This window comes from Parasteatoda tepidariorum, chromosome 3 (assembly GCF_982258835.1).
Source record: "Parasteatoda tepidariorum strain Cologne lab strain chromosome 3, Ptep-v5.0, whole genome shotgun sequence".
Taxonomy (NCBI): Eukaryota; Metazoa; Arthropoda; class Arachnida; order Araneae; family Theridiidae; genus Parasteatoda; species Parasteatoda tepidariorum.
The window spans coordinates 32,806,501-32,821,329 of record NC_141757.1 but is presented as its reverse complement, the minus strand read 5'-3'; the positions used below and the strand labels follow the sequence as shown (position 1 = coordinate 32,821,329).

Below are 14,829 nucleotides of genomic sequence, written 5' to 3'. Positions count from 1 at the left end.
TAATACAAATTGTTGGGAAAAAAAGTTATTACACTTTTATGCATCATGTTACGGTTAACAATACGTTTCTAACCATTACTATTACTTTCATAGTTCTAACATTGCAGATTTATGTTGTTATTATAAAGAAAAATAAACTTAAATCCTACTTACTTAGATTTTGCTTCACCATTTATAGTGCAATCAACTTGCACATTACATCTATTAACATCCTCAATAACCCCAACAGGTAACTATAAAATTAGAACAACAAATCAATATATATATATATATATTAAAGCTTAAAAGTAAATTATCAAAATAAAAAAAAAATTTAATGAACGTAAAGAGAAATTATTAAAATTAAAAAATGCATATACAACAAACTATCAAAATTTGAAAAAAATATTAACAATAAGAAACTTAACTTAACTTAATAAGAAACTATTAAGATGAGAATATATACACTGCTTAACAATTGCTAAGAAACAACTGATATATGCAAAGTAGTATTCCTGACAGCGGACCAATAACAGTAAAATCAAGTGTAGAGGGCGTGCACAGAATCTCTTCATTCAGTCGAAAATTCAGAATGTTAAATGTTTGACCAAAATAGCACCATATGTTATTGAACTTATTTTTGTGAAATTCAGTGTCGTGCTGCAATAATTAAGTGCAAAATGTTATCAAGATATCATTTGAGTTCTAACGATCATGGACAAGTAGTAAGAGGACTGGAAGAAGATCAAAATGTCGCCACTGAGGTCGCAGTAAATGGGAGTGTAAAAAGTGTGATCTCGCAATGAAAAAAAAGACCGCTGAAGGTGTATATGATATGCGATATGCCAGTGGTTGTAGTAGGAACAACACATCTCAAGGGTAACTGTATGTATCCTCAGTAGTGAAAAGGAAAAGAAATGTCTTTCCTAGGCAGGTAGCTGCAGACCTCTAAACACTAATGGTACACATGTTTCTTCCAGAAGCATCTCACAGCAATAAAATCAAGTTGATTTGCATACATGGAAACCTGTTCAATACATCCCGCTCTAACCACGCCATCGTCGATGAAGATTACGTTGATGTAAGAAACGTATTGGCTTTGGTAACCAGTAAAGGTTCAGAGTGAAGTTCTCAGACAAATACCCTATGAAATGGCGAATACTTGACGAATCACTATAAAAAGTAATTCTGGCCACCAGTTGGTGTGAAGAGAGAAGGGAACACTTTGGGCCCAACAATTGGTCCATGAATATTATTGGTATGGCCCTGATGTGCTGTTATGGGCAGGCATCAGGCTATATGGCTGAACACTGCTTCACATCTTTGAGCGAGGTAGCGTTATATCTCAGTGGTATTGCAGAGTGATTATGTTCTATCATATTTGTCTTTTTAGGAGTGTGGTAGATCAGGACTTTCTGTTTATGGATGACAATGAGTGGCTATACAGGGGGTCTGAGGTTCAGACGCACTAGAAAGTAAAGATATTGACCGTATGCAAAGGCCTGTGTACTCTTCGGACCTAAATCCTATAGAGTATTCCTAAGGTTGCCTTTGGAAGATGTGTTTCGCAAAGAACACACCCTTTTCAAACCATGCAAGATCGGAAAACTGCCTTGACAGAGGAGTGGGACAGTACCCCACAAATACTCTTTGATAGTTTAGTGCTCAGCGTAAATAACAGATGCAACATGTGCATTAGTATCCAAGGTAATCACATATCTTACTGAGATACTCATTTCTATTTCATTCTAGCAAGAAGAACTTTTTTTAATGGCACTTTGGAAATCATCTAATGGACATCTTTTTCATTTTTAATTTTATTATTTTTCGATATGTCAATATCTGAACTATTTTGCATAATAATAAATGCGTATTGTCTCAACTAAATATGTACTTAATTTCATTTCATCAATCAACATCTATTAATAATTATTCTGAATAATGTAACCATTCCTTGGCAATTGTCAAGCCATGTATAGATAAAAATGGAGTTTATAAAAAAATCATCAATTTAGTATTTCCAAAAACATTCAAGAAATGTAGGAAGCCCTGTGGCAGAATTTTTTCTGACTTTCTGCGACAAACCTAATTAGAACCAATATCTTTCTGCGAAATATTTTTATCTTTATAAATGTATGTGTAATGAATTTATAATAACAGATGAAATTCGTGTTTATAAAATAAGTCTACATGCATAGAATAAAACTGTGTAGATTTTTTTTCTTAATTTCATAATATAAGTTTACATTTCTTAATAAGTTTAAATTGTTTAAGTATAAATTTGCATAATCTTCGATAATAACGAAAAGTTATAAATGTATAGATCTGCAGACAAAAATGCTTAGCTTACTAGAGCATAAATAAAGATTACCCAGAACCTGTAATAAGATAGAACTTATAGAAATAGCTAAGAATGGACAAAAAGATTAAATTTATGAAACAAGATAACTGAATTTGAAGTATCAGTTTAAAACAGTATGATTTAATGTTTCACTATAGTAGTTATATCAGGTGCAGAAACAAATTAGGTGAAAAAATTAATATTGAAGTTGAGTAATCAAAATAATAAAATAGTATTGACTATAACCGAATTCTAAAAGCAAAAAAATTAAAGCAATGTTTGTTTCAATTTTTTCTATATCTAATTAATTTTATCTAATTAATTAGATTCGATTAATATTGTACTGACTTATTGAAAGATTTTTTTTTTTAAAAAAAAGGAGGTAAATAAAACTTTTTTCGTGATCAGATTAAGTTCAGAACGAAAAAAATACACAGCGCTTGTGATTTCGCACTGTATTGTGTAAATATATAGCACTGATTCCACACGAAGTATGCAGAAGCAGTTTCCGACTCAATATGCTCAAGTCTATTCAACATCTCGAAACGAAATAGTCTTTATCAGTACTGAAACATCGGTATTAGAGCCATATTCATTGGATGCGATTTTTTTCGCATGCGTATGGAAACCTGTTTGAAAGTGACCAGTAATTATTTTTCACCAATCTGGTTTTCATTCGAATGCTAAAAAATCGTAGATAGTGAGATATTATTTCATTTATCGTTAGATAGCATTTTTTTTTAATTTTTTTTTTTTATCGACGATTTAATTCAAAGCATATAGGCATTTTTACATGTTGTCGACTTCCATCATATTTCTTTTTCGGAATGCCGCCTTGATAAATCAGTTTTCAAATTTGTTTTAACTATTGTGGCTTCACAATTGCAACAAATAACCTTTTCGCTAGACATGCTTTTTTTTAAAAAAGAATCTTTTTACGCATGAAATTTTCCACATAAGTGCAAAAAATATAAAATGCTCTGTTCTCATAAAAAAACACAAAGCAAATTACTGCGCCAGCGATAGAGGCCGAAGTTGGCAAATTTCCAAAAATAGCTTAATAAAGGAGAAAACAATTCTCCCCTTTTTATCCAGTAACTGTTTGTGTTGGAGATTAACGGAGAATTACGAGCGCTTTCTCCTTCCGCGGTACGTTAGAAAAAAAAAATATTTAAAACAATTCTGTAAGAAAAAAATTTTGCAGAACCATTATTGCTTCTGCAGAAATTTTTTGTTTCTGAAGAAAATGTTTTTTTTTTTGTTGGTAAAACAGCTTCTGTTTCTGCAGAATTTATTTTGAGAACTTTTGTTTGTGGCAAACCAAAAATTTTATTTCCCAAATAAAAAAAATCTTTCTGCAAGAACTCAGTCGCTTTCTGCGACAATGTCGCTGTGTCGCCGTGTTTCTGCCACGGGGGTAGGAAGTGTTTCTTACCTTTATAATACTTTGAAGTTCATCACTAAATTTAGATGCTTCATCTGGGGTAAGTGAAGAATTGAAAAAATCAATACGAGCCTTCTCTTTATTCATATCCATGAATGTCGATGATAAGCAAGTAAAAAAATCTCTTATTAATACATCTTGCACTAAAGACTGGTAGCATATAACCTAAAAAAATTTTTTAGCATAATATAATTAGAGAAAAAAAATAACTATGAATATTACATTAATGGCATTTTTTTTATTGCCCAAAATAATATTAAAGAAACTTAATTTTAAATATAATTAGGGAATTTTGGCATCTTATGTTATTAAAGGTAGACAGTTCAACTTCAATCATTTTTTTAACAAAAATAATATTTATATCAATAAAAAGTACAGAGCGCAAAATAAAAAATTTAACTGCCTGAATAATTTATGATCGATCGATTGGATTCTTACTAATTAAGATCTCATGATGGCCTTACCTTAAATATGCTCGATAATTAGAGCAGACAATATTTTAAGTTACAATATTGGTCCCAAAAACATATTTTCTATGAATGAACATACCTTTTTTTTTTAATAGATTTGAATTCCTGAACCTCAAAATATGAGGAACAGTTGAAAATTTGGACTCCTTAATGTTAATTTCGTTTTTTGTACATTTTGCTATATTTCAAAAGCTTTTTGACAAATCAAAAAAATTTTGCACACAATTATACAATTTGTTTATCAAATTCCTCATAAAAAGTAATTTTTAATACATTAAAATAGATAGGTGAGTTATTTTCCAAAATGTTAAGAAAACATAATAATTAGAATTAATAGATATTATAATGATTAAATAATGATAATACATTCATACTTAATATATTCTCTTCAGTTGCAACATAACTGAATTAATAATTATAATAATTCATTGTTATATACTTGATCAAAAAATGACTGAAGATGTAGTTTAAGATTCTGCTGGATCTAGGCATGATCCATAATGTTTAATTTTTTTCAGATCTTTTAAAAAGAGACGAGTTTTACTAATTGAGAAGTGGCATATTAAGTATTGAAATAAAATTATAAAAGAACTCACGTTATATTTCTGTTAGTTGTGATCTTAATAACATAATTTATTTAAAGGCTATATGAAGACTGTTTAATATAATTTAAGAAATAATTCAAAATAAAAATCAAGTAAGCAAGTAAAACTTTGTTTGATAATTTTAAATAATTTATTAAACAAAATTACTATCTTTGATAAATTTAGATCCTTTCAAGAGACTTTCAGCCCAGAAAGGGTTATCTTATTTGCAATTCAGAAACAATAAACATGAAATTTTGTTCAATTGAAAACATGTTTAAAAAAATTAAGTCCAAATACTTCCATAAAGAATAAGAAAAAATCAAAATAAATAACATATTCTCTTAACATTTGATTTAGATATAGATACTGATTAAAACTCAATGCTTGGGCAAAATATTAGGAGAGAATTATTACTTATCAAAATTAGACTCTAAATTCAAAAATAAAAGTGAAAAAAAAAAAAAAAAAACATGAAAATGAAACCACCTAAGATCCTATCTATTCAATTATATTTTAAATTATTTTTCATTTTTATAATTAAAAAAGCTATAAAATGCTTAATTTGCTATTTAAAAGTGTGTAAAAGTTAATATTTTTCTACAGACTTAGCATAAAATTGAAGGGGCACAAACACCTTTTGATTAGTTATTTAAGGGAGGGAAATAAACCTTGTTGTATGTTAAATTTACATACATCTACATGTAACAGTGTTTTTCCTAAGTGTTTTTAGAAGGGTGACCCTCCTTTACTACCCTTTTTGTAAAAATAAACTGCCACCCCTTAAAAATGCTGTATTTTTATTTGTATTTCATTAAAAAAAAATAATTCACTGTTTAAAAAGTAATTACACTGTGGTAAAATGACCTGTGTTTATAGGTTTAATTTTGATTATTACAAATATTTATTTTGTTAATATTATTCTCAACTGGTTATAAGTTTCTTTTTTTTCAGCGGTATTTTATTTAATATTTAAGTGATTTTAAAACTATTTTTTAAATAAATACCTTTTTATTAAAAAAAAAATTACCTTTAAATGCTTATTTTCTCATAATTTTCAGTTTAAATTATAGAAAAAAGCTTTCAAGCTATTTATCCATGAATATTTTTATTTTAGTTTACTTTTTGTGAAATAAAACTGTTCACGTGATTGTCTTTTACCATGCTATTAATTATTTTTTATAAACTACAAAATTTTCTCCTATTTTGATAATGAGTGAGAATTACTTTTCTGAAATGCATGCATAAAATAATATAATAGGGTAATTTTGAAAGTGTTGACGATCAAATTCAGTTATAACATAATATTACACATTTTGATAAATTTTTACGATGTTAAGTGCCTTTTCAATACTCATAAGTGCCTTTTTCTGTGAGAAAGTGCCCTGTCCTTTTTTATTTCCAGGGAGAACTCTGCTTTAATATACAATTGTGTGAATAAAAATTGATAAATATAACTTAAAGTAACAGTCAGTTTTTTCTGTTAATATCAGATGCATAAAAAATTGAATAGTTACTCACACTGTTTCCTACTCCAGCTAGAAACAATTCTTTAGAAGTACCATGTAATAAAAAAGCCATACTTTGTACTTTTTTCCCACCTAATTCAGCAATAGTAAATGCTAAAAAAAAAAAGAGAGAAGAAACGCAATAGAATAAGTGAACAAACAAAATTGTGTAAACCTACGACAAGAATAAGGAAAAATCTACACATGGAAATTACCAATTCAATTAAAAAAAAGACAAACAAACATAAAAAAGATATAGAATAATTATTACCTTTACCACATGTATCTTTAGAAAATATACCAAGGGCAATGCAGTCAAATCCATTTAAAATACACTAGCCCCATTAATATGTTAAAAATACACTTAGACCATGGGAGAAGCTTTTCATGGTAAATTATGTTTCACCTCGATTGGTACTTTAAAATTTAAAGTTCAGAGAAATTGAGTTCAGGTAAACCAGTATAAACAATGAAGCTTCAAACTTCTGAAAAAATGTTCTCAAAATATAAAAATGAAAACCAAATAATGCATGCACCAATCTCGTCATATGCTTTTTTTGTATTTTGATATTTAAAAATATTAAAAAAAATTGTCAGTAGTTTAAATTTTATGGTTTACTCAAGGTTACCTGAACTCACTTTTTCTATGCCTTAAATTATTTATATAAGTGAAAGAGAATTTCCCATGAAGGGTTTCTCCCACGGTATAGTACATATATCCGATATTGTATATAGTCCATATTTGGTGCGGAGGTTTGACTGGTCCCTGGGAAAAGTTTTGATGGTCTGTTCTTAAGGTTTTCTTCAACACAAGGTCTATCGAAAAAATTCTGCGCCTCTCATAAGTAGTCATAATTAGAGGAGGTCGTTACACAGAGGTAATCTCTCCCAGAAGTTTCACTATACATACAAGGTCACACTCAGGAGGGAAGACAATTGTTCTAGGACCCAAGGAATGTAAAGGGTCTAGACAAAATCCCTTACAAAAAGCGTAGTGCCTTTTTTATAATATTAATTTTATAAAATTTAATGATGTAAACAAATTAAATACATGATTAAAGATGTATATTTATAAGTAAATTAAAAAAATGATGATATAAACAAGTTAAAATTTAATTTTCAGTATAAAAAAGCATGTATGTAGAAACCCCTTACAAAAAGTGTGGTGCTTTTTTTAAATTAATTTGACTTTTAAAAATTTAATGGTTTAAACAAATTGAATAAATGATTGATGATATATATTTATAAAAGAGTTGAATGAATGATATAAACAAGTTGAAATTTAATTTTTAGCATAAATAAGCACTAAAGTAGAAGCTAAAATAATTTAGCATATTTTTTAATGTAGATATTCTGAGAACCAAAATTTAAATTATGGCTTTTAATAAAAACTTTTCCAAATTTCTGACAAAATATGAAAATAAGACTTTCAGCGTTTCGAACAAGGAGATCCCAAAATTTTTTGTCCTGATGATCATAAAACAATGTGCCAAGCCTTGAAGATCGCAAGAAATGATTGATAATATTGGGCATATTATACAAATGTTGACACTAAATTTTCTAAATAGATAGACTAAATAGATGATACATACATTCTAAATAGATATACAATGGCATTTTTAATATTTTGGAACAAAATTTCACATAGAATTATAATGTCTCTTCATCTTTCCCATATTTAAATAAACTGGGATATTTCCACATTGATATCTGACTGCGACTTACTATCTTCCTCAATTCGCCAAAAGATTTTCAAAAAATCTCTTAAAAAGTATGTTGTGGCTTTCTTGGGGGTGACTAAAAAATAAAATAATCTATGCTTTTTTTAAAAAAAATAATAATTTATGAACAATCTTTTCAGACTTATTGTACAATTGAATAAATAAAGAAAATTGAAATAATCATTGTGAATTTAGTGAGATATATACTGTTATTTTATTTTTTTACAGTAAAATTATGCTATACAATTTTTTACCACTTTACATGCAAAATCATTTACAACGAAAGAGAAGTAAAATTTTTACGCACATAGTATGTCGTCCAGTGAACTATTTTCATAGGTATAAATTACTTTTTTAACATTTCTACGCACGCTTTTGGAAAAATATTGAACATGTTGACTTGCACTAGATAAAAACAGCAATCTTAAATCAAATTCAGAATTCATTTAAAATTTAAAAATACAACCACAATCAAAAACTTAAAATTTAGCAAAAAAAATTCCCACAAAAACGACGACCCGATTTTACTAAAATTTTTCTGAATAAAATATTTAAGACGAAATTAAATTTGCTTATCACAATTTGTTTACACTCTACCATGACAACAAACAGGATAAACAAAAAGACATTTATCAAAATTCCCGCAAGCATGAAAAAATCCCTATGTTTTTCTTCAATCCTTCCCTACCAAGTCGATTGCCGTCACTCGTGACCTCTAAATCTTGTCAACTCAAGCGCAAGACTTGGCACAATTTTTTCTCTTTAAAAGATTTTTTAACAGAGATATGTGATTTTATTAACTTAAAAATAAAAATTTTAAAGAATAAGGGAATTTTTTTAGGAATATTTGAAAATTTAAAAAAAAGGCAAACAAAAACAATGCAGAACACTTTTTAAATGGCAACCACAATTTTAAAAATGCACTTTTACTTTGCTTTTCTCATGTTGTTTATGTTTTGTGAGTGATTCTCATTCTTGTCATAATAAAAGGACTCCTTTACCTTCTATTTATGGGTATGAACGATATAAAATTATTAATTCTCATACATATTTATGAGTATTAAGGGTAATATTTTAGATAAACGTTTAGTATGAATGCTACATGTTAATGTAACAGCGATTATACCTAAACCACACTCCACATGTTCAATTGTTTATTGTCTGAAGTATCAATAAATGGTGTCTCAACTTTAACGCTAATAAATTTATTACTTTATGTTCTATAAAATAAATTGTTAAATGCCGATGGGTATCTTAAGATAGTTGGTGAAAAATGTGTCATAATAGTGTCACTTTAAGTGCCATTAAGAAATACAATTAAGCCACCTTTCAATAGGTGTTTTATGCTAAGATGTGAAGAAAAAAAATCTGATCATGCATAATTAGTTATTACATATAATCTAAGGGATTGATTTAATATTTTTATTAAAAAATTTGACCATCACATTTAAAGTTTTCCAGTCAAGCAACTGAGTATGAACAGTAACATTTCTTAATTACAAGAGTAACTTTATTAATCACTATTGTCTGTTTATTGCTGTTTTTTTTTATATTTGAAAAGGGTTACACATTTCAACCACTAAAATGTATCTGAAATTTAGTTTTAAGTCTTGTTGTATCATCAATGTGATATTGTTATAATCCTGGCATTAGTCCTTGAGTCTTCTGTGTATGACAACTTACTTTATTTTCATACTGATTAGAAATTTGGGAAAACTAAAGCTTTATGCTTCGTTAAGACCAACATAATTTGTCAATTGTAAATTATTGATATGTTGAAATTTTTTTCTTTTTATAATTATAAGTTTTTAAGAACTGTTCAAGATACTTGAAGGTTGTGATAGTCTTTTTGTGATGAAATTTTTGTCCTGTTTAAAATTTTGGTACTTTTATGTTAGCCGTGCCCAAACATATTTAACTTTTTGAGGATATTTGCCTGTCAATGTTACTCTAACTATCATTCATCTCCAAGTTATCAAAGGTTTTATAAAGTTATCAAAATTTTTATGATTATGAATTATACTTTTTCAAGTTGGATTCCTTTTATAATGTCTACTGTTAATTCGTTTCTCACAGTGCCTGGTTGTCACTAAATTTGGCAACTTTCTTGGCTCAGGTATCAGTATGGAAATCTACCAAATTATACTTTTTAAATGTTTATTTTTTCAATTGGGGTGAATTTTTTTCTAAATAAAAAAAAAATGAATTTATTTACGTCTGTTTAAAATTTCCAAAATATTTTTAAGTTAATTGCTAGATCAAATTAGTTGCTAAAATTTTATATAAAATTAATTTGCATTCCAATTTTTATTAAAGGCAATTTCAGTTATTAAATCAGATTTTAAGGAGATTTAGCAAAAGGATATCACTAAAAGTTACGTGTTAATTTTCAAAGTAAACTGCCCTTGCTTTAATATTTTTAGTAAGCAATAGCTTAAAACAGAGATGATAGAATAAAATGAAATTATTTTTTATTTCTTTATCATTTTGCTATTTTTATATAGATGGTTGACTGAATGTAAACAATAACAAGCATCCTAAAACTAGAAGAAATTTAGAAAATTTTGGTGTATCCCTCTTATGTTATCCTTACGTGGCAATTTGTGAGAAGTTTTATAATTGTGATATGTGTTTAAATTTATGCATAATTTTACAATTCATAAGAATTTTCTGTAATTTATAAATTCCTACGGGTCGTGAGAGGAAAACAAATAAAGAAAATCGCTATTACAGCATAAAGTGTAAGGTTTCACATATTTTGAGGTTTATCCCTCAAATTATGCAAAAAGTTATATTATGCAAAATAGAAGAATATTATTATGCAAAAAGTTTAAGACCTTTACTTAAGATAATCAGTTGAGGATGGATAGTGTTCTATTAAATTAAAAATTAGTTATTAATACTTAATTCTTTTTCTGAGTTTAATTTCTTTGATAAACTGTAAATATTTTCGAATTTTTTCACCCATTAAAAAATATTTTTTTCATTTTTAATCTGTTCAAGCATTTATTTTGCTTCAATGATAAGCTTTCTATTTATTATAACCATTAGTATCTAGAAAAAATTCTCTTCATGCATGTTGATTTTGTTTTTATTATTATTGTTCAGAATTATTTGTTATTGAAATCTTTAAACTTATGTGTTAAATTTTTCATTTATGTGTTTGCGAAGTCTTTAATTTTCACTTAAGTTCTATGAGAAGTAAACATCTGTCTAACAGCAATCTCTTACAGAATGTGTATATTTTCCTATTGTTTCTCCACAAATCTTATTCCAATTTTTTTTAGAGTTCTTTCATGCATTTTCTTTAAAAAATATATTAATCTACTCTAAATGCATGAAGTTGTTATTTCGCTTCAAACTTGTTAATCACTGATGCTTCAATTCATTCTTACAACAACAAATCTTCAATTCTCAATTCAGTCACGTAACAAGTTTTTATCTTCCAACTATGGCAAGCCTTTTAATTTTCAATCTATTTTATTTCTCTTCGCAAGAATGTATCCTAATTTTTTGTTTTATATGTACCTTCTGGATTGATTTTGTTATTTCATATTTTCTTTTTGATGTTTTTAAAGTAAATGACTTTAATATTCAGGTACTGTGACTACAAATTACCTTTTGGCCCCAGGAGGATCTGTGGTGGGTGATATTTATGTTGCTTTTCATCATTTGGATCTTTACTCGAAGTTATATTTTATGTTATATTTATGTTAGTTTTATCATTTGAATCTTCATTCAAAATGGTATTTAATATTCCATAACAGATTACTTAAATTGATTTAAGTCTATTAATTTTCTGTATGATTTAAAATAAAATGGGAATCGTAAAAATTTGAAATGCATTTACAATTTGCAATGTTTTTCAAAGAATTCTTAAGCTAAATACAACTTTTAGTTTCCTCATATATTTTAAAGAATCATTATTGTTATTTTTTAATCCTATGCTTATCCTGAAGCATTTTATTACTTTTTGTTTTCTTTTAAGATTTCTCTAAATTTTATTGTTTATTATTTATTTTTATATGTATTTGTATAATTTGAACAATATTAAATTTTAACAAAGTCGTAAATTTGTACACTGTGTAAACCTATGCTATTATATTACTTTTTAGAGTAAATCCTTTATTAAATTTTCTTTGGTATTTATATACCTTTTTTCACATCACTCTCAGTTATGCAGTTTACCACTGTTGTATAAATAATGAATGTTTTTTTTTTAAAATTCAAAATCATTCTAATGTTATTTTCAAGAACGATTTAGCTTTAAGCTACTTATGTTATATTTTTGCATTTTGTGTAATTTCTTTCTTTCCAATTAATATAGTCTGATTCATATATTTTTTTTTACTAAATTTTTTTATTACTTTTTATAACTGCTAATTGCACTATATTTTACCAGTTCCTGCAGTTTAAGTGTATTTTTGAAAATTTGTTGAGGCTTTTCGAAACCTCTCAATAAAAAATCAGTCAATATAAATTTTATTATAATTATTATTTCATGTACTTGAAAATTTTTAATGCTTATTACTAAATATTGCACAAAATAAAGAACATTGTTTCGTTTAAAATTTTCCTTTTTTGTAATTTCGTTATTTTTATTTATTTTATTTTTTTTGTTAATTTTTGAAGAAAAACAATTTATGAAATAGGCTAAAAAATATTTATTTTTGTCATTTTAAAAACTTTTATCTTGCGTGGGTCATTTTTTGAAAATCTGATTTCACATCTCCACATTTTCAGCTTTTCACAAGGGGTGCAGTTTTACATGTTTTAGAAAGGCAAGATATACATATTTAAAGAAATGCAAAAGTTTTAATTTTGTATTCTACTGTCTTTTTTTTTTTCTTTCTTTCGTGAGCAAATAGTAGAATTTACCTCATCGTGAGAAAGAAAGGTATAATGCTTTTTATGCATGGAGAAAAATAATGATTTTGATTCTCTTAGGCAATTTGGCACTGATACATTCTTCTTAAATCTGAGGCTAATTGTAAAAATCAAAGGTAAGGTATCAGATTAAAGGTGAAAGTTTTTGTTAACTCGGTTAATCATTTTTTTCTCTTCCAAATTCTACTTGTTTTAAGTTTTGTGACTGCAAATTTTTCTTTGTTAGTTGTCCTTTATCTTGAATTTTTAATTAATTAATCGGTTAATGCTTTGTGTTTTAAACTTGATTGTGTCATGTAAAGTTTGGAAAACAGATAAAAAAAACTAATATTTGTTTTATCTGAAACTATTTTCTGTTGCAGGTTAATCAAGAAACTATTGGTAGATTTCCTGGTACTTTACAACAACCTGAGTGTAATGAAACTATCACCATGACTACAAATGCTCCGACATCTGCCGATGCTTGTTTGAGCATAGTCCACAGTTTAATGTGCCACAGACAGGGCGGTGAATCGGAAAGTTTTTCTAAAAGAGCTATTGAAAGTTTGGTTAAAAAACTTAAAGAAAAAAGAGATGAACTTGACAGTTTAATTACAGCTATCACCACAAATGGTCAACACCACAGTAAATGTGTGACTATTCAGCGAACTTTAGATGGAAGATTGCAGGCATGTTTGATATTGAATTCTTAATGTTTTTTTATATGTATATATATATTTTTTCCAACTAAATGCTCGAAATTGCTAATGTGTTTAGAACGGCTGTTGCTGTGTCCAACTTAAGGAATTCAAAAAGTTAAATCAGTTTTATTTTCTTTTTTTGTAAACAATTTTGTGTTAAGTAAAATGCTTGAGAAGAAATCTTTTAATTGTAATGAGAGATATCTCCAGTGCTCTGTCTGTTTATGTTTTTAATTCTATCATTTTCATTGGAAAGAAAATGTTTATTAAATGTATATTGGGAAATAGAGAATCTGACTGATGTTATTTAGGCAAAACAATCTAAAATTCAGTGAAAAATATTTTCTGAGATTTTAAAAAGCTATAAAAATTTTGAAGTGTCATTGTGAATTAGATATTTGTTTAAATTTTAATTTTTTATGTTATAGATAATGTATCTTACAGAATTACTTGAATTGTTGAGAAAAATGAATTATTATTATTAAGTAGAGAATTATGTTACATGGAAATTATGAACTTTATTGCTCAAGAGTCCTCTGTGAAACAATTGTATTTTTAAAAAAATCAAGGCAATTTGAGATTCACACCACTGGGTCTGTGTCACAGAATTTTATTTTACTCAGGTCCAGGTACAAAAGTATTTAATCTAAATAAATCTATTTAAAAAATGTAATGTATATATATGTATAAAATATAAGGAATATAGTTACAAGATTATAAAGCTAATTGTTATGATTTGTCTGAAAGGAAAAAAAAAATTATTTACCCCAAAAATATTCTTTAACTTTTATTTAAAAAAAAAAAACCAAATTTGCTACTAAAACAAAAATTTTTATTCATTCCTGCTATAAATATTTTAAAATATTCAACATGATATTTAGTCTAAATATGGATTGATTTTTTATTTTCTGTTTTATGTCTTTTCTCATATTTTCCTATTTATGTATTTGAAACTAGTGTTGCTAGGTTCTATTTGACATATCCATTAAAAAATTTGAAAAGTTTGTATAAGTGTAATTGGGGGGGGCGGTTATGGCCATTTTGTTCTTGTTTTCAAAGTGCCAATTTTTTATCATTTGGCCGAACTCCTATTCTTTAATGTTTTAGAAAAGTTGAATCTGTTTTTCTATATCCTTTTTGCACTAATTTTAAAAAATTTTCTCAGTGCACAAAGAATTGATTCACACAAATTTTAGTATGATGACATTCTATAAC

At 27.1% G+C, this 14,829-nt stretch overlaps 2 protein-coding genes across 14 annotated transcripts in view; one reads left to right on the top strand and one right to left on the bottom strand.

Annotated features, from left to right (window-relative positions):
* Positions 1-8,690, bottom strand: part of LOC107442573 (serine/threonine-protein kinase Nek8) — a 51,886-nt gene extending 43,196 nt beyond the window's left edge. For 5 of the 6 annotated variants that reach the window (XR_011636179.2, XM_043052620.3, XM_071177742.2 and 2 more), the window contains exons 1-4: positions 8,355-8,686; positions 6,340-6,440; positions 3,756-3,929; positions 154-233 (exon numbers count right to left, since the gene is read on the bottom strand). Coding sequence is in view for 5 of the 6 variants with exons in the window: in XM_043052620.3 (XP_042908554.2) it covers positions 154-233; positions 3,756-3,929; positions 6,340-6,440; positions 8,355-8,493 (494 nt within the window). In the remaining variant the exon portion in view is untranslated. Of the gene's footprint in view, positions 1-153; positions 234-3,755; positions 3,930-6,339; positions 6,441-8,354 lie in introns of all 6 variants that reach the window. The other variant, XM_071177734.2, reaches the window with a different exon arrangement.
* A 55-nt stretch (positions 8,691-8,745) lies between these two features.
* Positions 8,746-14,829, top strand: part of Med (Smad/Smad4 homolog Medea) — a 44,520-nt gene continuing 38,436 nt past the window's right edge. For 3 of the 8 annotated variants that reach the window (XM_071177788.2, XM_071177781.2, XM_071177762.2), the window contains exons 1-3: positions 8,949-9,061; positions 11,646-11,689; positions 13,297-13,602. In XM_071177788.2, the coding sequence (XP_071033889.1) occupies positions 9,058-9,061; positions 11,646-11,689; positions 13,297-13,602 (354 nt within the window). In that variant the 5' untranslated portion in view covers positions 8,949-9,057. Of the gene's footprint in view, positions 9,062-11,645; positions 11,690-13,296; positions 13,603-14,829 lie in introns of all 8 variants that reach the window. The other 5 variants (XM_071177797.2, XM_071177786.2, XM_043052625.3 and 2 more) reach the window with 4 other exon arrangements.